Source organism: Zosterops lateralis (assembly GCF_965231275.1).
Source record: "Zosterops lateralis genome assembly, chromosome: 7".
Classification (NCBI taxonomy): domain Eukaryota; kingdom Metazoa; phylum Chordata; class Aves; order Passeriformes; family Zosteropidae; genus Zosterops; species Zosterops lateralis.
The window spans coordinates 12,151,501-12,171,231 of record NC_139767.1 but is presented as its reverse complement, the minus strand read 5'-3'; the positions used below and the strand labels follow the sequence as shown (position 1 = coordinate 12,171,231).

Sequence of the window (19,731 nt, the reverse complement as noted above, 5' to 3'; positions counted from 1 at the left end):
AAGACACATGCTGACCTTTCTTACCCCAGCTGCACTTGTATCACAGAAACTCAAGTCTTTTGTGGTATTAATCCCTATTTTATAGGGAATATGGTGCCTTAACTCCAAATATACAGGTTGCAACCCCACCAGTTTCAGTTACAGACACAAATTTCATATAAATGAAGCCTTCATTATCAGTACTTTTTAATCTTCATCATTCTAAATCAAAAACTAACTAGGACAAATCTGAATAATAAAGTTAATAGGGTTGCTTTGAAATTCCTATTTCATAGCAAAATCAGAATCCATTACAATCTGTTTTTCTAGAAAAGCACTCACTGATCTTTATCATAAAATAGAATAATTGATAACCCCCATTCAAGTACCAATCTTTGTCTAGTCAATTCTCAAATGTCAGTCAGGAGTATCATCCTATCCTCTAGCTCCTGAAACAGTAAGTTTTAACTACTAATTCTAGTTTCCCAACTCAGCACAACCATTACACTTGCCTACAGGAGAATAATTAACACTCTAATTAGTCTTTGCCTTTAATTTATATTCAAGACTTTGACTCAAGGTTCAAGAATTATTAAATAAATTAATATCTGATTCATTTTAAAGCATTAAAGTTGCTTTGATGCTCACCCTCAAAACAAATAGTTAAAAGTCTTTTCAGATTCAACTATAGGAAACCTGTACATTAAAAACAGAAATTCAATACTATTTTAGCAAGTCTCCTCCTATTTATTCCCCAAATTTTGTTTATAGTACTTATTATCAAGAAATAGACCAAATAACCAATAGGTGAAGTGGGACTTCTATTTCTATAGGTTCTTAAAGTACTACTACTTGCTTATTAGTTGTTACCATCTACAACATCATCCCCCCTCTGTAGAATTACAGAGAAATTAGTTTAAGGCTAAATTTATTACAGACAGTAGAATGCTTCAGAAAAGAAGTCTTAAGAGACAAAAACTTTCCAGTCACAATGAATTATTTAAGAATTAAAAAAAATACTAAGTAATTGTCTTATTTTAACTTGTAAGACAAACGTTTCATTCAAAGCAAAAAAGGCAAGATTATTAACACCTGTTTTATGAGTATGTAAAACAATATGTGCAGGTATAATTTCCAGCCAGACCCTTGGATGGTCAGTAATACACCTATTCATCATCCAGCTAATATTCTTCATGTACATAGTCCAGTCTAGTTTTATAGACAGGTTTTATCAAAATACTCAGTTGCAGGAGGAGTCTGATAGAGAGACAGTCTGTGCATGCCCTGGGGTCTCTTACACAGCTCTCAGCCTCCATGACCCGTGGGCATCTCTAGAAAGGCCTGCAAGCTGAAGTATGCCACTAATTGCTGCCTCTTCACAGTCTGCTTCCTGAATGACTCTACTCCCTGTGCCATAACTCCACACAATCAAGATACCCTGCTTACTCAACTTGAAAACCTTTTATAACTTTGCAAATGCAATTCTTGCTCGCTAAAGGCTTGGAATCAGAACACAAGAACACATACATTTCATGTCAGACTTTGTGAAATCTGAAATTAGACACTGGAACCAGAGTATCTCACAAGTGAAACTTCATCCAAATATGACATTTTCAGAAAAGTTGAACAATACAAATGGGCAGCCTGTATTATCTTGGGAAACTAACCATTGTAAGTCACATTTTAAACTTGTCCCTAGCTCCAGTGGCTGCTCTCAGGCCCACCAGAAGATTAAAAGCAGTAATATCTCATCAGTGTCATATCAACATCAGCTTTGGACATACAGATGTATGTCTATAGCCCTAAATTTCCTACTGGTTTGATAAATTTTAAATCAGGAAGTGCAAACAGATCATTTTAGTTCTCTCAGAGTTACACTACCATAAATCCCCACTAAATGTACTCATTCTGCAGAAATATCTAATGCCCTTTAGAGTCTTCCCATTAACCTTTCAAATACGTTTGCTCTACAAAAGCTCCACTACCACAGTTTTTAGATGCGTCAGAATTGGAAGAAAAAGCCAAAAGCAAAATGCAAGCCAAAAAGGACAATGTCTGGCAAATACAGATTATAAAAGCCCAACTATGATTCAGATTATATTGAAGCTAACCTGAATGAGATCAACTGAACATAACAAATACTTTGGCAGCAGTACAGAAATACAATTATTTTGAAAAAAAGTATTATCCTAAGAAATCAAATATGAAAATAAATTATTAGGACACCCATATGGGTTTAGTTCTGCCCTTTAATGATGTCTTTTAACAGCTAGACATGAAAAGCTACTCCTTTGTATATCACATACCTTCCTTCATCCTCCTCCTCTTACTTCAGTTTGCTTACTTTTTTCACCATGTCTCCTAACCACTCTTCCAATTCATTTTCCTGCACAGAAAACTTGTTCCTCAACTGTCCTTTCTTCTTCACCAGCTCCTAATTCCATCTTATCCACATGAGCGTATTTCCCTACAAAAATCTTCCTGCTCTACTGATCTACTCTTTGAGTTGTGGTCCTGTGGATCTCAAAAAGACCCTACAGTAACATTGCAGACCTCATCTGCTCAACATCCTACACATCCTTACACACGGAAAACTATGGAGACACATTTTTTCCAATGTTACCAAACCTAACAGAGGTTCAAACACAAGAACGTCCCACATGCTGTGAGGTCCTCTTCCAACTGCATTCTGCTTCTGTTCTTTGGAATTAGTGGAGAGTTCTTGTTGAAACCATGTCCCAGGAATAGAGATTTAAAATCTGATACATTTGCCTCTTTCTTTCCCTCTATACTCTATATTTGAGAAAGCCACTGCCAGACTGCACCCACAGAAGGAGAAATGAAACACTAGGATATTTTAAGGAATAATCCATCTTGAACCACTTCTGAATATGGAAGGGATACCATGTAACAACACTCCCTTTAAAGGGGAACACCACAAATACAGTCAGGTGATGCCAGCTTCATTCAATTGTTTCTTGGTTCAGTTTTTACGGGTGGCACAGGACTGAATCTTTAAAGCTTTTGAAATTTTGCTAAGCAGTTGATGTTTACTGGCAAATCGTGTATTTTTTTAGTACTTTCCAGTTGAGCTAGATTTCAACACCATTCATGGTTTAACAAGGAAGTTCTTCAATGCATATAATTCTATACTTGGTGCTAAAACCCAAGTGAACATTAAGGGCCTTTTACAAAGCGGATGAAGAGCTGGAGACAGACATTCATATAAGGACTCATCACCAAGTTCTCTGTATGAATCTAAAGTAAACAATATTTAATTCCAGTGCTATCTAGTGTACTGCACCCTGTAAGAACAATAAGAATACAAATGTACAATGCACTAGATTTTCCTGAGACAAGAAGGAAGTGGAACACCTGAAAGATACTACAGTTCTCAGCCTTTACTTAAAGAATGCAAATAATTCACACATGCAATAGCAAAGGTAGGATTCCTGCAATTTGAAAGTGAATAGGAACCTGTGAGGAAGAAAGCTAAAGTGAATGTTTTCAAGGGAAAAGCTTCTTACATTTAAATCCTGTCTTCACACTTATATACTCCAAAGACAAAAAGCTCTGTCCTACCTGTGTGGCTTTGTCTCTCATACAGGGAGCAGCCTGGCTGTGATTATCCCGAGGCCACTGCCCAGCAAGGTAGGGAGCAGCGACTGTGTCCAGTGAAGATGTGCGGCGAACGATACTGGAAGGGCTTGACGAAGGTGGCCTTGATTTGTCTGTTGGAGACAGAACATTTGATTACAAAGAAATCAAAAGAGAGCTTATCCATTTTAACACTCCACAAGAAATCATATCAATCTGGAACTATGTTATTAAGCACATAAGAAGATACTTTTAATATGGAAATTAAGTTTGCTTTTCCAGGCTCTATTCTGTGTGAATAAGCTTGAAATCTGTTTGTATGGTTTCCTTAAAAACACCTTTATGTCACAAATGTCACATCAGTGCTTACACACCACTATTTACTCCTTTTAAAAGTCCAACAGTCATTTGTATCTTAAATGATTAAGGTGTAGAAGAAATGAAAATCTTGTTTACACATATGTTTACACATAAATAAAGGTTAATGAAGAAAAACTGGGTTGAACATTTGCAGTTGAATGTTGAGCTTACAGTTCATCCCACTAGGCCTTCACCTACTTTACTTCAGAGGACACTCTAAACCTGCATGTTTTAACCCCTCAGCACATGACATATGGCATGATCCTTAGATTCAGGAGTTAACTTTGATAAGGTAATGATTTACATTTTACAAGCTAATTGAGACATCTCCTCCCTTAATATGCTACTTGGTAACAACACTAATATTTGCTTGGTGCAGTATTGTCTGCAATACCTCATTTATAGTGCATATATTGGCATAGTATTCCAGAACAATTTAGACACTAAGACGAATCCTTCCTAAAAAATGTTAAATACAACAACCATTGGAACCAATATGAGAAGGAAGAATACCGTTAAAAATAAAAATTTGTATCTATCTCATCTGTCAATGATGTCTTAAGTAAAGTGGCAGTAAAAGATTACACCACAATCTCTGAAGAATAAACACTAAAGAAAGTTTCTTCAAAACAGTAACTTAGGTTGGTAAATTTAAGAGATTGATTGGCAGCAGAGACCCAGGGTCTAGATATACATATGTGCTCACAGAATTTGAGTTGAAAAATGCAAATCCTGAGATCACGATCTGAGCTTACTATCATCTCACCTACCCCCAACAAAAAGAATTTCAATTATACTTGAATGAATTGTGTATTAATCTTACCTATAATTAATAGAAAGTCCTAAAACACATGGCTACAACACAGCAAGCATGATTCGGAAATCAGATGGAAGCTTTATAAAAGGGCACTGGAAAAACTCAAGTCATGTGTCCTCTCTCACTGTGCCTTAGGATGAATTCTACACTGAAAGTATCAATAACATAGCAATTTGTATTATATATAAACTCCTACACAGGCAAAGGAAATTGTGCCTGACTAGGGTCTGATTGTTAGTCAGAAAATAAAACCACTGACACCAAAAGTCCAACATTCAAATTCTAAGCTGTTGCAATTTACTAAAAATACATATGATAAATACTAATAAAAGTTGTTAGGTATAGATTTCAGTGGAGTGGACAGAACCTGAGTCTAGTGACATTCTACACTAAATAGCCTCATGCAAATTTATTAGAAATGTACACACTAAAAATGTGGGAAATATTTCAATTCAACTATAAGGAAACAATTAGCACTATAATTAGCCACACTCACACAAAGCAGTCAGGAAACCTCATCTGCTTTATTATTTCCACAAGTACCAACAATGATACAACCTTACAACTGAGCTCAGCAGATTTGTTCTCAGGGTGTAGCAGCAAATATGTTTTGGAGTTTGCACTTAAGACTTCTGTATCAAAGAAATTCTCTTACTACTACTACTACCACCAGACAGCACACTGAAGGGTCTGTTTGTACCAGATGATTTAAAAACAATTCCCTTTGTGTGTACTATAGGACAATGTGGCAAACTAACACAACGTGTCATTCCTTAAAAATTATGCTGGCTTCCAAAATTAAATTAAACATGTTATTTGTCTTAGAATTAGCTGCCATATCCTCCCTGTTTGTTTTTCTGCTCAGTTATTATTCTTCCTCTTCAAGAAGCTTCTCTTTTCTTACCAAGAGGAAACAGAAAGGATGTGAAAAAAAATTATAAATCAGGAAGTGCACATAGTCAGCCACATCATCTGCAATCCACTGCAGCAGACAGCTTCAAAACTCGAGAAACAGAATCTCTCTCCTCTCTGCTACAAACAAAACAAAAAACAACTGGAAAGACTATTTTGCTGAACAAACAGAGAGAATGAGAACTGAAGAGCCTGTTCACTATTTAAGTTCAAGGGAAGCTGCTCATTTCAAGGCACAAAGCCTGTAAGTACTCTCTTTCCTCTGATTTAAAAGCTCATTTAAGATATTCTATTTTCAAAATACTTATATTTAGATGGGGGAATGATGTTTGGATATGTTTTTACTTTTCCACCTTCACAACCTGTCTTTATACAAATTGGCAAAGTCTACTACGCAATTCTTACTGTTTCAAAACATTTCAATGGGAACATATACAATGTTTTCATTGCACTTTCCCCTACAATACTTGAAGCAAGTGTTCAGCTGCTATTTTTCCTTGATGTGACCTACATAACAAGAGATCTGCCTCCATAGAGATAACAGTTACAACAGCTGTGGCTGATGAAAAACAATGGAGCTGTTTCATCAAATAGACGCTTCTTAAATATTAGATCTCTTTTAATTGGCCTGATTATCTCTCTAAACCAGTATTTGTGATAAATATCAACCCCCCTATCCATCCAGCACTAGTAAAAATTTATTTAGAAAGCCTGTCCGCAATCTGGTCTCAAACAAAGCAAAGTAACAGAACAAAACCAAAGAGAACATACACAACACCAATCCATGAAGTCCATAATGTGAGGAAATAACAAGCAAGTTGCCATGTCTTCACCAGTCATTGCTGCACAGGTGACCAACAGAAGTTGCTACAGGTGACCTGGTACCACACACACCCCTTGCAGTGTAAAGGCACTTACAAAGGCAGCGTAAGTTCAGGCACTGTAACAGTGGGACTGAAAAGCAAAAATTAACAAATATAGATGCTTATCAATAACTAACTGAAATGTATGAAAGAAACCAAAGAGACATCCTCTGACATGTACTGTGAGAAAACAAGCAGCAGAAAGGCCTAGGATGTCACTGAACTCACAAAATTCCCTGAGAGTTCCACTTGAGGCTTTTTTAATACAGGTGGGCTATCCAAAGTAGTGAGAAGGGGTGAGATCCAGTTAGCTCCTCTGGCATCACACAGCTGACCTTTTTGTTCTGTTCTGGTCAGGTTCTTCCCCAGAAAGGACATTCATGGGATCTCCCCATACACAGCTGGCACAGCCATCTTCTCCAAAGCTACAACTGATGTCTGGGGCATCGCCTACTTTTCATGTTTCATTAGAAGGACTGAACAGACAGTGCGCTAAGAACAGACACACCACCCAACTGTGTACACTCCCTTTGGAAGATAATCCTGCCCATTATCCTCACATAAATTTAAAGAGAAATAGTCACTAGTAATTCAAAGCTGTCCTATTGTACAAGAATGACTGAATTAATGGTGTTTTACAAAACCAATCCTCAAGAAAGCCCAAGATGTCCAAGCTACTTAACTCTAGTAAATGAAAATATCTTTAATCCCAATAAACTTCCATGAACTGCTGGCCACAAGAAACGTATAGTATGATGCTACAAAAATGAATTCACTTTCTTTACACCTACCATTTGTTAAACAGCTTAGGTAAGCAGAGCAGGAATGAAATGGTACACAAAGCCTTCTCTCTTATCTTACAGTAATATCTTTCAAAACTACTGCAAAACCTTGGCATTAAGGTTGACAGGTCTGCAGCTATTATTGTGTCACTCATCAGATTATTAAAATAAATAAATTCTATGCTGAAATTTAAGAACGTAATGGAGTTCCATTTCTTTCTCTCTACCTCCAAGGAAAGGTTCACATCTGACTTCTTTTAGACTTCATATAATACTTTCATTGTTTCCATTCACACAAGTAGGCTTTAATATTACCCTTCCACAGACAAAACAATTAAGATTTCTTCCAAATAAAACTAGCCAATTTTTCTCCTTAATTTTCATAATGAGTTCAGATGTCCAGTACAGTCAGCTGGAATATACCAGAAAGTCCAGCACCCAGTAGAGAACTCTCTCACTGCCTCAAGGCACCTGAAAGTAAACAACTGCAAAGGCTCTGGTCTCAACCTCCTTGTTTACTCAGCCTGGTACACTGTAACATTCTTGCAGCTGAGCAGTTCAACTCCTCTAAGATGTGTTTTATATAACAAGATCCCATTAGACCTTTACTCAGTGAATAAACCAAGGTAAAACTGATAAAGATAGAGAAATGTGCATGTTCTATCTCATGGTGCAACAGTGTACTAGTAGGTCAAAACAAAGGCCTCTAACGGGTGGTTTGCAGACAGGTGAAGAGGAATATGGGAAAACTGAACCAAAACTGGAGATTGCAGGGTAGAAATGAGGCCTCACCAGTGATGAGAAGGGCAGAACACATTAACAGCCAATTGGAAGATGAATTCTGGGAAATAAGTGCTAGAGACTGTAGAAAGGGAAAGTAAAAGATGAAAAATGGGTAGCATCAAGATCTAGGTTCCTGGTCATACCTCCCTCCCTCAGGAGAGGAGAGTGGCAAGAAAAGCGTGGAAAAGTAGAAATTGTCTGACAGAATCTTCCATTTGCAATTATCCCACAGTCAACAGAAAATTCGGTTGAGTATTTCCAACATTTAATTGCAATTCAGAACAGAAGTGCTAAAAAACCCCTCCAAAAACCACACCCAAAACCCACAAAAGTCACATTTATAAATTCACAAGTTAGGGTTCTGAGTGTAAAGCAGGTTCATGAAAACTAAGTTCAAAATTATTCAACTGTTCCCCAGGAAAGAAAATCTGAAAAGCATGAAATGAGTCTGAAGTATACAAGTTATATTTAGATACAACTTAAACTTAGATACAATCAGTATCTAAGCTCAGAAAAAGCTATCATTTGTCTAACCTCAAGATGAACCTCAAGGTTCATTTTTATCTACAAAAATACATCTGCAGCTGTAGGAATGAACAAAAGCCATCATTAACTGAAAGCAAGAAACAGAAAAACCCAAGTTATTCTGATTCTGACCAATACCCTCAAGTGTCCTGTGTGTCTGCACAACCATTGCCTCATTAGCAAAAAAACCCTCCCTGTTCTCAGCTAACCCTGTTTACTCATTTAGGTGAAGAAAAACCTGAAGTTAACTCAGCCTCTATCAAGCACTGGACTACACAACACAAATGTTAAGCAATATTAAAGAGGTTTAGCTTGCATTTGGGGCCAGTACAAGTAGTGCTCAGAAACTAGAACATGTGGAAGCAATTAGATGGACACTACTCTCCTGTTTTCACACATCTTGTAAAAAGCTAGTGGAGTTATCTTAACACTGTAAGATAACTGTAGAGTGATCTGTAGAGTAGTAGAATGATCAAATGACTTGTTTCCTTCTATATGTTAATTCTTCAAAGTAGTAAAGAGGCCAGCATGGTTTCAGCAGGCTTCTCCACAGTGACTAAAAGACAGTGCAATTTTTCCACCCTAAGTTGCCTGACGCATGCCTTTACAAACAGTTTTTGAACCTGGACCTCAAGGCTAACCACGCTCTTCCTCATTCTCCAGGCCAGCAGATTGCACCTTAGGCAAGAGTTCCATGAAGTTCATAGAAAGAAGACAGGATTTTGTGATGTGTATAAAGTCTCTCAGATTACTGATTAACAAGAATGTCAAACGAAGAATACACACATTCCTCAATCCAATGCCTTTAATATAATACAGCCTTAATAAAATCCTCATTACTCTTATCTGGAAAGTGGAAAATCTAACTCAGAACCTTATCAGTCCTCTCTTACACTAACAGACTAGGAGGCACACAGTCATCTTGTATCAACTGGTTATGACTGTCTCATTTGGCAGTACCATTCCTCAAGAGCCAGGATAGGAAAAAAGAAAAAGCCCAACGTGGTAGTCTGGTTACAATCATTATTTTAGAAAGGGGGAGGAGTATTAGGAGAAGCAGAAGTGTTACAGGGAGGGCTAGTCCTAGATTTCTGCATGTACACTTCTGCATATTACTCAACTTTACTCTTTAGATTACCACAGGCAATTTCATGGAAATGAGTAGCTGCAAGCTTTGGTATCTTAAAAGTTACTTTTTTTTTCCTAGATTTGAAGACATGAACACAAAGCCTCACTGATGCATTTTTGAGTAAACTTTTAACTCAAGAAGAAAAAGGACTTATATATGTCAGCCTCTATTATCCTCAGCTTGATGCCATGTATTGCTTACGTTCCAGCATTCCCAGTAAGATTTAATTATTCAAAAAGTTAAAAAGCAGTTTGTTACAAAATGTATGCTTATCATTATGCTATTTTCTATCTTCACTGCAGCACAAGCTTGTCATCACTCTCAAGCACACACATCCTCCTGCAGGGTTCACGTTGAAAGCAACTACTTAAGAGAGATAATGAATACTTTCATTTTTCAGCTATGTGCCATCCTACAGCACTAGTTAGTTCTTTAATTACAAGCTTAGGGACACTGTTTGGATCACAACCACATACACCATCTGGCACGAGGTGTGCAGAAAGGGGAGCTGTGAAGGCTTCACAACAGCCCCCAAACACCAGATTCACCTTAAGTTTGTGCCCAAGCACCTCAAGTACATCTACCCTCCCGAATCCCCTTCCTCTGCCAACCCAAGGCAGTACTCGCGGTACTACAGAAGCGGTCACAACCCCCACATGGCACGCTCGGCTCTCTATTCCTCTTCTGAAAGCCAGGGCGCAAGAGAGCAGCAACAAAAGCAACGAGCCCTTCCACGCACACACACCCGGCAAGCCGTGCCGCCGGCCAGAGAAAGGGCAGGGCGAGCACCGGCCCGGGCACAGCCCCGTCCCTGCCTGTGCCCCGGGGCACGGCGCGCTCCAGGCACCGCGGGCCCTGCACCCGCGCCCGGCCCGGCCGCCCGGGACGTGCCTTTCGCCCCGGCCCGGAGCCCCCGCGCTCACCTTTGCAGACGGGGGAGCTGGGACTCTTCCTCTCCGGGGAGCTCCTGCCCGGCTCCGGCGACTGCCGCCGGTGGTGGTGGCGGACCCTGCCCTCCGACAACGGAGGCACGGGCGAGGAGCAGGGCGAGGGCCCGCAGCCCGGCGGCGGCGGGGGGGGCGGCGGCGGCAGGTGGTGGTGCCGCGGGGGGCTGCCCCGAGCCCCGCCGTGCCCACGCGTGGGGCTGCCCCGGGAGGAAGCGGCACCGCCGCCGCCGCTGCCCGCTCCCCCCGGCGGGGCCGTGGCGGGGCCGCCGCGCCCGCTGCTGCCGGGGGGCGCCGCGCGTGGGAGCCCCGCGCCCGGGCCGCCGCCGCTCCTCGTGGGGCTGCCATGTTGTTGCTGCTGCTGCTGCTTGAGCTGGAAGGGCACCGTGGCCCGCATGGGCTGGAGGCGGCTGCTCGCTCCCGCTGCTCCGCCGCCCGCCGCCGCCGCGCCGCCTCCCCCCGACACGGAGGTGGCGGGTGTCGGGGAGCCGCCGCGCCTCACGCGCTGGTGGGACATTGTCCGCCGGGAGCCGGGGCTCGCGGAAGGCGGCCCGAGGCGGGGAAGGGAGGGAAAGGTGCGAGGCGCGGGCCTCGCGGGGTCCGACGCCTCAGGCGGTGGCAGCGGCGACGGCCGCCCCGTCCCGGTTCCCTGCTCCGGTCCCGGCCCCGTCCCCTCCGCGCCGCTGCGCCCGCAGCCTCCGTGCGCCTCATCAACAATAGTGCCCCGGCCGCGCGCCCCGCCCACAGCGCCCTCCCATTGGGCGCGGCGCCGTTCGCCTCGCGCAGCTACGGCGCGCCCATTGGCTGCGGGGCGCGCGCCTGAGTGGCCGAGCCCGCGCGGGGGCCGGGGGGGCGCGCGGGGCGGGGGCAGCGCTTAAAGAGCCTCACGCGGGCGGCGGCGGGGCCGCGCGCTGCCCCCGGCACGTGCGACGGGGCAGCCCCGGCGGGAGCGGCGCGCGCTCCCGGCCCCCTCAGCCGCCCCCCCACGGGCAGAGCCCCCCGGCCCCCGGCCCTGCTCTGAGGGACCATCATCCCTGTGCCAGCGCTCCCGGCCCGAGGGGCTCTCCAGGAGGGGACGGGGCTCCACAGCGCTTTATCCAATCACTTCGCCACCAGCTCGGTGTTACCGATGATGGCACCAGAGACGTGGGCAATATCCAGGCAGACTTGACCCCCTTTTCCCTTAACTGCTGTGTTTACTCTCCTCCGGTAGGTCAGAGTAGTTGCATCTTCATTGTAATCTTTTAACAATATTTGTTAATAATTTGTTAACCAAATTTATACATGAGAGCAGTGAATACGTGCATGGAACAGGCCTTGTGCTTGGTTATTTAGATGCAAGGTAAACACATGTTAGTACCCTCAACACGTGAAAGAATCAAAAAAATCTTTTTTCTGTCTTTATTGCAAATGCCTTCTGAGCTACCAGAACTTACACAAATTCTTTTCAATACTGCTCTACAAGTTGCAATTGAGAAGCATTACAATGATACAAATGGCATGACAGCAATTTGATACTGCTCTCTGTTCATCTTGGTTGTGCTTGTGTTTATTTTTTTCCTCTCTCCTTTGCTGTTTCTGATTGAAGCTAACTTCACTTTAAAATCCCTAATTCTCCCTTGAGGAGCTCCATCCTTGAGGCTGACAAGTTAAACAAACCTGAAAAGAAAGACTATGTGCACAGGCCCTTCTTAAAGATGCCTGGCCCACCTAAAGCCTTGAAGAGTAAAGCTTTTGTCAGAGTTGGAGCTTTCTGTGAGGAATCAGACTGGCAAAAGAGGACAGCACAGATGCAGTGGTGAGGTTGTTGTGAAGTAAGCTCTTGCATTCTGGATTAATTACATTTATTTTAAAAGGCATTGTGCTCTCTCACAGGTACTGTAAAGGCTAGTAATAGGGCTTGAAGGAGAGCTGCATGGGTCAATCAAAACCTACTGCAAGAGGCTGTGCCCAGTCTCAAGAATTGTCCTGCACTCCCCCTGAAAGTGGCTGCCAAGGGAAGGCTCCAGAAGCTTGGCAGATCACCATCAGCCCTATTGTATCCCTTCCTTCAACTCTGCAATTTACTTGTTACCTTATAAATTACACATAGGGACACTTCCCAGTCATTTTTCTGTAGCCATGACAAGCACTGCTGGTACAATGTGACAAGGCATCAAAATCCCAGTTAACCCATAATTAATGAAATATCCGGGAGACAGTGCACTCCTCACTGGGAATGGCTGAGAGGCAGAGAACAGTGTAAGCTGTGCACTGCTGTCATTGGAGATGAAGGGATCTCCTCATTCCCTCAGTGACTCCACATATATATTGAAAAAGAGAACCTCAGCTTTAAAGCTCTTCACAGGTAAACACCCAGGAGAACCAGCACCCAGCACGTCCAGAGAAATAAATGGAACCTGTCTGCTGCTTTGTCCTTCAGCTGTTTCTGTGACTCATCTGTGGGGCAACACAGCACAGGAAATTTTTGAGAAGGGGAAGAAAATAGTCTGAATCCTTCTGAAAGCCAGTTTTGCAGTAACACAAAGTAAGGTCAAGGGACTAGGAGAACAAGTGTTTAGAAACTAAATGGCAAGATGACATTGTCAGAACCCAAGGGATGTAATCAACAAATAACAGCTGTGTTTTCACCAACTAGTAAAACAGCATGGCTGGAGAACAGCCCTACCTGGAGCTGCTGGCAGAAAGCACCAGGGAAAACAGAGACTTTTCAGCTTCTCACCCAGTCCCACCATCAAGGAGGCTGAGGGGCACAAGAAGCTGGGGGGACACAGGCAGGACAGCTGACCCAGTGGGCCAAAGGGATGTTCTGCACCACACAGCAGCAAGCCCAGCATGTGAACGAGGGGGAAAGCTGGCTGGGGCTGCTGCTCAGGGACTGGCTGGGCTTTGGTTGGCAGGTGATGAGAAATTCCAGTGCATCACTTTCTTTCTGTATTCTTCCATTAATGTTATAGATATATTCTATATAGATATACACACTATATTATATTAATATCTATTGTCATCATTATATGCCCTATTGAACTGTCAGTATCTCAACCCACAGATTTTACCTTTTTGCCCCCAGTTCACTTCCCCCACCCACTGGGAAAGAGCAAGTGGGAGAGCGGCTGTGTGGGGTTACCCTGTCAGCTGCCTGACAGGTTAAACCACAACAGCAGCCCAGAACAGCGCAGTTATCCTAAAGAAAGTTAATTTATGCAGCATTTGTTTCACTTCTTTGCTGCCATTTTCTGTCAAGAGCAGAAGACGCGGTTCTTCCTGCTGTTACAGCACCCACTCCCAGTGCCTGTACAGTTGCGCAGCAGACTCATCCCAGTTTATCCTCACCAGAAATATTTCCCAATACTTGCTAGCACTGTGCCATAAAGATACTTCCAAGGCACAAAATATTCTGAAAACATTCTTATTCCTGTTACTGCTTTGAAGAGGGCAAAAATGACAGGTACTGATTCATATTTATTTTCATGCTGCATACTATGGAGCCAAGTCACGACTTCGATTGCAGAAGATACCTGTGACAATTACAGTACTTCCCACTTTATTGTCACACTGCAGAGATGGCAGTGCTCCACAGAGTAGCTGTGAGAATATAAAGCAAAGCATTTATGTGCACTGCTCACCATCAGTTGTGCTGCTTTGCACGCAGCAGACATGAGAGCTCAACATGTAAAGTCATGTACTCAGACCTACTCAAACACCGTGTATTTCTTACGTTCATTTGTTTAAATCATAACAAATGTGTTACAACAGGATCTTACTCCTACACCTTATGGAAATAATGGAAAGAGCTAAAGCAGGATTATGAACTTGAAATTAGTTTTGAAACTCTTTTTCAATTACAAAATAACCCAAACCCTCAAAACAAAACCCCAGTCCCAAATAACTTGGATTCAGATCCTCAGACTCTCCTTGCAATTCACACCTCTCGGGGTCTGGGTTTTTTTCAGCTGTCACCTTCCTTTCTGCCTGCACACTTTGCCAAATGCTGTCCAGGCCACCTCTGAGCAACACATTTCATATGGTTTCATGTGTAACCTTAGGTTGGGGTTCCATAAAATCTGTGACACTCTTACTCTGGCCATAACACCTAATGTAATGGTGCCAACAGTGATCCAAAAAATAGGAATGAAACTCATTACCATACAGGCTGTGAGCCTTCTACCAGCAACGTGTGAATCTGCCTTTTAATGACCACAGTCACTTTAGTGACTCCAAATGCCCTGGAGTCACACGTGTTCCCACCTACACAGGGCCCATCTCCATGTCTCCAGGTCCTCTCTGCCTGGAATTTTTATCAACCCATTTGCCGTGGGAGCTCAGTAGAGACTGCTGTGCTCACAAACCAGGCTGAAGTGCCACCCCAGGAGGTGGCGAGCACTCCCACATGCCGCTGGCTTGGAGGCCCTCGGCACCCGTCCAGAGTCCTGCCAAAATGCGCTGCTCCGCACTCAGTGCTGGGAGATGAAGCCTCGGTACGGCAGCCAGCCCCTTATGTGCAAGCTGTTGGCTCTTTCTTAAAATATGGTGTGTGGTAAATGCTGCAGATACAAACAAATCAATCCAAAGGCTGAAGCATATTGAATGCCCTCAAGGGCAGACTGATCAAACACACAGAGCTGCATGAACAAATCTGGAACCTGCTGAAAGCAGGGATGTAAACAAGTCAGGGAACTGGTCAACTGCTAACACCAAATGAAAAGCAGAGAAACAAGGGTCAGAGAGGTTTAACTAAACTGAGAGGCCCAAATCCCACTGTACAGCTAATAAAACAGATAATACTTAGGGAATTTTCTGGTACTACAGGCTGAAAACGTGTGAGTAGTACTGCTCATAATATATATGAAAAATGTTCTGTTAAATAGTAATAGTAATAATAGTAAACCTTACAGAAAATGACTGTACTTCAAGCAGCCTCAAATACGCTATTGTCTTATTCTAAAATTAAATAAATGCAAAGCAGCACATGTAGAGGAGCAATCTACTGCCTGAAATAGTTTTTTTTTAACCCACACTTAATGTAAGCAATATCGAAGGTTGAAAGACCACAGATTCCGGGAGTCTAATCTAAACATTAGATTATGCCTCAGGATATTTCATTGCATTTCTCATCTCTCCCCTGCAGAGTGAGATTGTTTTGCTTGTTTATGTGGGTGTTAAACATCAACTGGAAAAAAAAAAAAAAAAACATTTGAAAAATAGGACAAATACAATAGAATTTGCCTCACACAAAACCTGTAAGAGCCTAGTTAATATTCCAGAATATCTGTGGGGATTTGAGAAGGCAAACAGATTGAAATAAGGTATTAAGATTAAAACAATAAAAAACAACAGATGGGACCTTGGACAAATAAATAAAACTCCATAAATCAAACTCCATGCAATAAGAAAAATGCAAAATGCATTTCTGTGACATTTTATAAGGTACAATCTTTAAGAAAAGTTGTCATAGAAATAACATACAGAGGCTTCAGTACCTCACTGGCATTAAGATAGCACATTTTTGTCAAAGAACCTCAGTTCTCAATGCAACACTGATGTGCAGGCTTGGGAGGTGCTCCCACTGCACATTCCTGGCACATGTAATTACCTGGGAGAAGCACAAGGTTAATTTCTTTAGAAGGCAGTGCTAAGCTCACCTACATGTGACACGTTTTTCCGTGCATACAGATCTGCTTCCTGAGCATGTGTTCAACATCAGCAGCAACAGTATCCAATAACCCCGTGGTAAGTGTCCAGCTGCTGAAGGAGCAACTGGACTCCTACTTTCTTCAGTGACAAGACCTAAAATTGTCTCAGAGTGGGATGAGGGAAGAGAATGACCAGCAGGAAAAGCATGTTGTCCACCACATTCCAGAATCTTTTTCTCAGTAAAACTGAGAGAAGTGGCCTAGTTCACTTAAACAAGAGATAGTATGATCTCCCCCAGCTAACCTACAAGATGCTGAATGATAATTTGCACATGATTCCTCCCATTCAATAATAAAACTTTTCTACCTTTTGAAAAGCAAGGGATTTTTCTTTATCTTTCAAAAACTTAGCATTTTTAGCTCATATTTACAGAGCTTGCAAATACAATAGGTTTTTCTATATTTGTGTTGTGTTTAGACATGTATTTCTGTATTTCTAGTCTCATGTTAGAAAAACATGTGCAAATTACAGAAGGAAAGTCTTCGTTTACAAACATTAAACACTGATTGCTCCAGCAAGGCACCAGTAAAATTTCTGTACTGTGAGCACAACAGAATTACATACTATGAAATATTTGTTTCAAATGTTGACATTATAAATTATTTTGTTAAGTGACAATATTTCAATAACGTAGGTTTTATGACTATGCTGTAGGATGATAAACATCCTGTGTAAGTGATGAATAGGCATGTAATTACAGACACTTAACAGAGAAGAGAGTTCACTCTTTCTGATTCAGGCCTAAAATCTTGTTTTGCTTCTACTTGTTAATAAAATCTTTAGAAAAGGTTAAGAGTTGGTGGAAAGCACGTTGGCATGGCTTATTCATGCACTGAGAGGCAGTGACAAAGTGTTTTTTCTTCTCTCTCCACAGACTTATACATATAGCTCTGTAGTTAGACTAATTAACTTGAGCAGAGTGTGTGATGAAGCACGAGCGTGTGATTCTCCAATTTGGGAAAACATGGGAAAAGAATGGATCAAGTGGAGTTCTCAATCTTCTCTTGCACTCAGCCATGGGTGACAGGGGAGCTTTTAACTTGTTTGGTCACATCTGAACCAGGCATCAATTTGTCTCTGTGGTACCATCCTGTCTTCATGACTGCACCTCCCATTCAGCCTGACTGCCTCCAGGAGAGCCAGAGAGCCATCACCGAGAGAGAGGGTGTCATCTTAGAGAGGAAGAAAGCAAAGGTGGGCAAAGCCCCACGCCCTGCTGCTGTTCACAGCCAAGTGCTCAGACAAGGTGTCAGGCTGATTCTGCCCAGCAGGAGCAGGCAGACATCTCCAGCAGTTGTGGCTGGCATGGCTAAACTGGTGCTTCATCACAGCGAGCTTAGAGGGTGTCTCCTCTCCTTGAGCTCCACCCCGAGCTGCAAGAGCTGTTCTCAGCTCTGCCACATGCCAGCAGGGAGCCACAGCTCTTCCAGCTGGCATCCCACCAGGAGCTCATCCTGAAAGAACCCTGCCCTTCCTGCTGTTCTGTCCCCCACCTCCCTAGCAGAGTCCAGTTCCTCTGCCTGCCTCCTGCACCTCAACCCAGGACAGGAGAAGGATTCCCGAAGCTATTGTTGGTTTGCCACATGAGAACTTGTGAGCCCTTCCTGTGACTGGCTGCTGAGCTGGGGTTAACACAGTGCCCAGATCAAGTCTTCTTGATCCTGCTGCTTGTTTCTGCCTGGCTGCAAATACTTCTCATGTCACTTTCAGTCTCAGTTCACAGTGTATGTAAATAGATGGGAACTCCTGCTTGTCTGTGCCTTAAAAGCTCATTTCTATCCCTCATGATCCAGGATGAAATTCAAACACATGATTTAGTTGCATTCTGGTTTTCCAGAAGCAAACAATAAATAAAGTTAGCTTGCTTAATAGTGATTTTAAGCCAGCCATTTCTGAGACCTGATTCAGAATTGTTGGTGCAGCAAGAAAATTCTTGGAATGGCAACAGAAATATAGATTCCCAATAAAGTATTTCCACCTCAGCAGAGATCGATCCTGCAGGAAATTCTCTGGTCACCCATACACACGTTTGGGGCTGTACCAATACAGCTGATGTGTGCATCAGCAATGCCTACCTCCTGGGCTAGTCAGACCTATACCCTGCTGCAGTGACTTGTGCCAGATCTGATTTTTTTTAGCTAATCCAGAGACCTAGAGGAGCTAGAAGTTACTCTTTACAACACATCTGCAGGGATCAATTATTATTTTTCCAATAAGAAGAAAGGGGGAGGGGGACAAGGGGAAAGAAAGGGAAGGAGATGGAGAAAACAGGTGTAATTTCAATATTATAGCAGACTGGCAAAATACAAGTCACTGCAAAGCACACAATCTGTCAGGAACAAAACCAGGAACAGCGTACAAGCCAATCTCACTCCCCATGCACACAGTCCCATGTACAAAAGTACCTTATGAAAACTGTATTTCTAGTCATTCTGATTAAGAAATCTGATAGCTTGTGGCAAGAACTCCCAAACAAAGGCTGCAATAGGTGACAGGGGAAGGCAAATAGGCCTGTACCTCTCCTAGGAGCTGCTTGCAAGCCTGTTACAAGCAGTGGCACGGGTAAAACGAGCTGTACAACCTCTGTACCCTCTTTATCACAACGCCCTACACTATCCTTTCCTGTTAGCACTTGGCAGCAACAACAAAGAAATTGGGCCAAAGACAAATGCTGAGTTCTACAGTGTTGCTGATGCCTGAAACAAGTCTCCCTAGCCTCCCTTCATGCTTTCTCCTTCCTCAAATCTACCTCATGTACCCGAGGTTCTGCCCACTGGCTTTTGTCCATTATCTGCCCAAACCACCTGCCTGCTTTCTACTGACTGTATGCCCTTGTTCTCAAAAGGACTTGACGGACCATGATAGAGGGTGCTGGAAAGCTCCTGTTCTGCGAACTGAAATGAATCTGGATCAGTTATTTCCAACATTTCTCAATATTTGCATCCTTAACATTTTCCCAGTGCTCATGTGAGCCCTGTCTAGAAATGCCATTTGCTCAGACACTGCATAGTAAATACAGACTTTCTTTCCTTAATCACCTCCCACAGACCAGCTGTCCTCAGGCAGCCTTATTTGTTGTCTTTTACAAAGAGGTATCAGTGATCCCCAAAGCATGACTTCAGCTCAGACCACCATTTGTGGATTTCTCACAGACTTTCCCTGTGGTACTGAGAGCTGAAAGAAGATCCCCTGATGTAAAAGCAGAATACCCAAGTGTGCCATTTAAGTTCCAGTAATCAAAACGTTTTAACTGTTCTCTGGATGGAGAATGACAATGCTTCAGGTTAACATGAAAAGCTGAATTTATACAAATATTTTGATATAGTTGAGTTTTCCTGCCTGTGGA

General features: G+C 42.7%; 1 protein-coding gene across 1 annotated transcript in view; it reads right to left on the bottom strand.

Annotated features, from left to right (window-relative positions):
* The window catches only part of FAM117B (family with sequence similarity 117 member B), a gene marked incomplete at its 5' end in the record, with an annotated part of 28,187 nt that extends 16,979 nt beyond the window's left edge, over positions 1-11,208 (bottom strand). Inside the window, 2 exons of the mRNA XM_083865402.1 lie at positions 3,562-3,710; positions 10,671-11,208. Of these exons, the coding sequence (XP_083721528.1) occupies positions 3,562-3,710; positions 10,671-11,208 (687 nt within the window). The remainder of the gene's footprint in view (positions 1-3,561; positions 3,711-10,670) is intronic.
* Positions 11,209-19,731: the final 8,523 nt, after the last annotated feature.